We start from the raw sequence: 4,431 nt of genomic DNA on the forward strand, positions 1-4,431 counted from the left end.
TCGCTCCGTAAGCCTCACTCTGGTGTCGGATCGGCGCTCCGTAACCCACTGCTGGTTGGGTAAGCCCCGAAGACCACACTCGGGGGATCGCCTCCGTAACCACACTCTGGGGAATCGCTCCGTAACCACCACTCTGGGGATCGCTCCGTAACCACACTCTGGGGATCGCTCCGTAACCACCACCACTGGGGGATCGCTCCGTAAGCCTCACTCTGGGGCGATCGGCGTCTCGCGTAACCACACTCTGGGGATCGCTTCGCCCTATAACCACACTCTGGGGGGATCGCTCCGTAACCACACTGCTTGGGGATCGCTCCGTAACCACACTCTGGGGTCGCTCGTAACCTCACTCTGGGGATCGCTCCTAACCCACTTGGGGTCGCGCTCGTAACCACACTCTGGGGGACTCGCTCCGTAACCACACTCTGGGGGATCGCTCCCGTAACCATCACTCTGGGGGAATCGCTCGTATACCACCACTCTGGGGGATCGCTCCGTAACCACACTCTGGGGGATCGCTCCGTAACCACACTCTGGGGAATCGCTCCGTAACCACACTCTGGGGGATCGCTCCGTAACTCACTCTGGGGGATCGCTCCGTAACCACACTCTGGGGGATCGCTCCGTAACCACCACTCTGGGGGATCGCTTCCGTAACTCGCACACTCTGGGGGGATGTCGTAAACCGGTCTCCGTGGAAGATCGCTCACCGTAACCACACTCTGGGGGATCGCTCCGTAACCACACTCTGGGGGACCTCGCTGCCATTTCTTTGCTATCTATTGCGATCTTAGCCGCTCTGTCACTGCTCATCCATATATTTAATATTTTTATATTCTTATCCCATTCCTTTACTAGATAGTGTGTATTAGGTTTTGCTGTGGAATTTGTTAGATATTAGGTTTTGTTGTGGAATTGTTAGATATTACCTGTTAGATACTGATGCATTGTCAGATCTAGAAGCATTTCACTACACTCGAAATAACATCTGCTAACCATGTGTATGTGACCAATACAATACAATTTGATTTGATTTCGAGATAGCTGAGAGATACTGGAGATCCTCTATCCCTGTGGATCACTCGGTCTCTGCTTCACCGAAAGAGCTCAGCCTTCTTCCAGACTGTCGCCCCACACCTGTGGCCGGTGGCTGAGGGGCGAGGCAGGGAGGGGAGACAGGGGAGTCAGGCCACAGCCTACTGAAGGAGGAGGGGGGAGGCATGCCTCATCCTGGTCTGGCACCTACGAGGAGATCTAGGGGTGGGGGATCCAGGCAGGGGAAGCCTTGAGATCATGTACCCAGCAGCAGTCCTCACCCTGGGGTCACTGTGTTGGGCGAGGGGCCTGAGTGCCTGGAGGAGCGTGGTGGGCCAGGAGTAGAGCAGGGCGCGCAGGGAGGCCTCATTGTACTGCTGCCCCAGAGCTCCCCCTGGTGGCTCCCTGCAGAATACAATCACATTTATGTATTTTTATATCCCTATTTACAGCAGCAGTTGTCACAAAGTAGCCTGGTCCCAGATCTGTTCATGCTCGTACCTACTCCACTGGTGTCATTGTCAAAGCCAGACATGTCATGACTGGTATGACAATGAGTGACAAGGAGAGATGGTATGATAACACAATTAAACAGAATTTCACTCAGGCTAGTCAGAAAACCCAGCCTAAACCCTAAAACAGCAAGCAAAGCAACTCCCTAGAAGYAAGAAACCTCCCTGCAGCTCAGGTTAGACAGCAGGCCCAGCCAGCGGAGGAGACTGTCTCTGGGGCTGGAGGGGTGCAGCACGGACCGAAACCATGCTTCCACCTAGAGGAAAGGATGAACGGTTTAGATGGGGGTGGTCACCAGAGGCACTGTATATAATAGAACACAGAGACATGAGAACAGCACTGATGGCTGGTGGAACAAGTACCATAACAAGAATGAAAAGAAGAAACTACACAACCAAAAAAATCTAAAAGAAAAAAGATGGCTACACAAAAGAGAAGTGTGAAGGAGGTGACCCAGATCCGCCTGCAGTACTCAGACCACAAATCAGTGTATGTGACGGGGGTGATGGTGGGGGGGCTACTTTGATGGTTCTGTAAAGAGGGTTAGGCCTTGGACTGCCCTGTGATTGTGTGTGAGTGACAGGGGGGGAGCTGCTTTGAATGGCTCTATAATGAGGGTCAGGCCCAGGTCTATAGCCTGTGATTGACATACATTTGCTGTCCATTGTCTGGCTGAGAGAGCATAACAATAACTACAAATGACGCCTCTTATACAGTACAAAGTTACATATTTTAGATTGTATGTGTAAACAATAATAGGCAGATACAATGTTTTCTCTTCTAACAACCAGAGCCTATTGGCGTCCACTTAAACGGTCAGGTCTTTTATATGGATTTGTATTATATGATCAGCAGCACACCCCCTTGACCCCTTCCTCCACGTGAGAGGAGCGGTGTTAGCCACGCTCAGGTCTGTTGTTCTCCCTCCTCTCACAGAGCAGACCCCAACATGACACTGTCCAGAGCCTGCATTCATACATGCAAACATGCTCACACAAACACACATCAATCCACCAAGTGTTGGGTCTGTCCAGTTTCTGTCTCTCTGGCTCATCTCCGTCTCTGTCTCTGGTCTCTGGGTTCTCATGTGTCTCTCAATTCAATGTCAATTGACTTCATTACATGCAATTATTATACTTAACATCTTACAACATCCTTCTCATGTTATACATTACATCTACTGCATTAATGCCAGATACAGTCAGACTCTTATAATATACATGTTTCTCTGATCCCATCTTTCTCCATTAAAGCTGCTTTGAACGGCTGCACTCTTCAAGCTAAAACAGAATCTGCTGGGAGCTCTCCTCAACACCTGCAGAGCGTGAGTCAGTGTAGCAATTACATGAATCTAGCGGGTGATGGAGTCGTAGCAATACTGATGAGTGATATTAGCAATGTACATGAGCGAGTCGGTTAGCTCAGGTCAGCTGACTCAGTAGCAGCGTGCAGTGAGCGCGAGTCCATAGCAGTGATAGTGTAGCAGGTGAGTGAGTCGTAGCCAGGTGATGAGTCGTTAGCAGTGATGATCACTACAGGGTGAGTATCATGATCAGGCGTGAGTAATGAGTCTTAGCAGGATGAGTGATCGCTAAGTCAGATGACTGAAGTGAGTGAGTACTAGCAGGATTACAGTTGATTGTCCAGGTGAGAGTCATAAGCAGTTGGCGAGTGAGTCTAGGCAATGTGAGGGAGTCCGTAGCAAGGTCAGTAAGTCGTAGCAGCCGGTTGATGTTCTGTAAGCAGTGCGTGCGCCATAGAAGGGTAGGAGTCGTAGACAGGTTTAACGGAGTGAGTCATAGGCATGAAGCAATGAGTCGTAGCGGGAAGTTATGAAGTCGTAGCGGTGGTTGATCACAGACAATGTGAGTGAGTGATCATAGCCAGGATGGTGAGTCATAGCAGGGTGAGATTCATAGCAGGTGAGTGAATGAGTTCTACAGGATGAGTGAGTCTAGCAGGTGAGTGAGTCCATACAGGTGACTTAGTATAGCAGGGTGACTGTGAATGATCTTAGCAGGATGAGTCGATTGTGCAGGATGAGTGAGTATAGCAGTCAAGCATAGGCCATGGTGAGTGAATGAATCGTAGCAGAATGATGAGTCCATCCAGGGTGGAGTAATTTCATAGCCAGGATGATGATTTGTAAGCAGGTAGTGACGTCGTAGAGGTATGGATCTAGCGGAATGATGTGATCATAGCAGTTGAATGGTCATAGCAGTGATGGATCATAGCAGGCGTGAGTGAATGAGTCGTAGCAGCAGGTGAGTGAGTCGTAAGCGGATGATGAGTCGTAGCAGGGTAACGTGAAGTCATAGCGAGGCGTGGGAGTGAGTCATAGCAGGAGGTATGAATGAGTCGTAGCTAGTGATGAGTGAGTCGTGCCGAGCCAGTCGGAAGCAGTGAGTGAGTGCAGGCTCATTTAGAGGTGAGTGAGTATGATTAAGGGTTATGGTGTCAGCGTGGGTGCATGTGCAGTCATAGCATGGTCGAATGACTCGTAGCAAGGGAGTGAGTTCGTAGCGGAAGGTGAGTATGTCGTCAGTAGCAGGTGATAATGAGTAAGTAGCAAGGTGTGATGTGAAGTCGCTAGCAGCGGTAGTGATTCGTAGGGCCAGGTGAGTAGTCATAGCAGGCGGACGTTGATCATGCAGGAGTGAGTGAGTCATAGCAGGAGTGACGTATCTCATAGCAGGTGAGTGAGTCATATCAGGGTGAGTGATTCACTAGCAGGTAGAGTCATATGCAGGGTGATTGAGTTCATAGCAGCGTGAGGGATTCATTACAGGGCGGGACCGGTATCCATAGCAGGATACACGATCGGAGCAGCGGTTGATTGTGGCGTCCTAGCAGGGTGAGTGAGTATTAGCAGCTCCTTACAAA

The 4,431-nt window shown here is 50.2% G+C and overlaps 1 protein-coding gene across 1 annotated transcript in view; it reads right to left on the minus strand.

Moving 5' to 3' along the window:
* Positions 1-4,431, minus strand: part of LOC139024389 (uncharacterized) — a 9,969-nt gene that overhangs the window by 4,056 nt on the left and 1,482 nt on the right. The window contains exons 2-4 of the mRNA XM_070439162.1: positions 1,247-1,440; positions 1,099-1,150; positions 50-690 (exon numbers count right to left, since the gene is read on the minus strand). Of these exons, the coding sequence (XP_070295263.1) occupies positions 50-690; positions 1,099-1,150; positions 1,247-1,440 (887 nt within the window). The remainder of the gene's footprint in view (positions 1-49; positions 691-1,098; positions 1,151-1,246; positions 1,441-4,431) is intronic.

The sequence above is a fragment of the Salvelinus sp. IW2-2015 genome, unplaced genomic scaffold, assembly GCF_002910315.2.
Source record: "Salvelinus sp. IW2-2015 unplaced genomic scaffold, ASM291031v2 Un_scaffold1451, whole genome shotgun sequence".
Lineage (NCBI taxonomy): Eukaryota > Metazoa > Chordata > Actinopteri > Salmoniformes > Salmonidae > Salvelinus > Salvelinus sp. IW2-2015.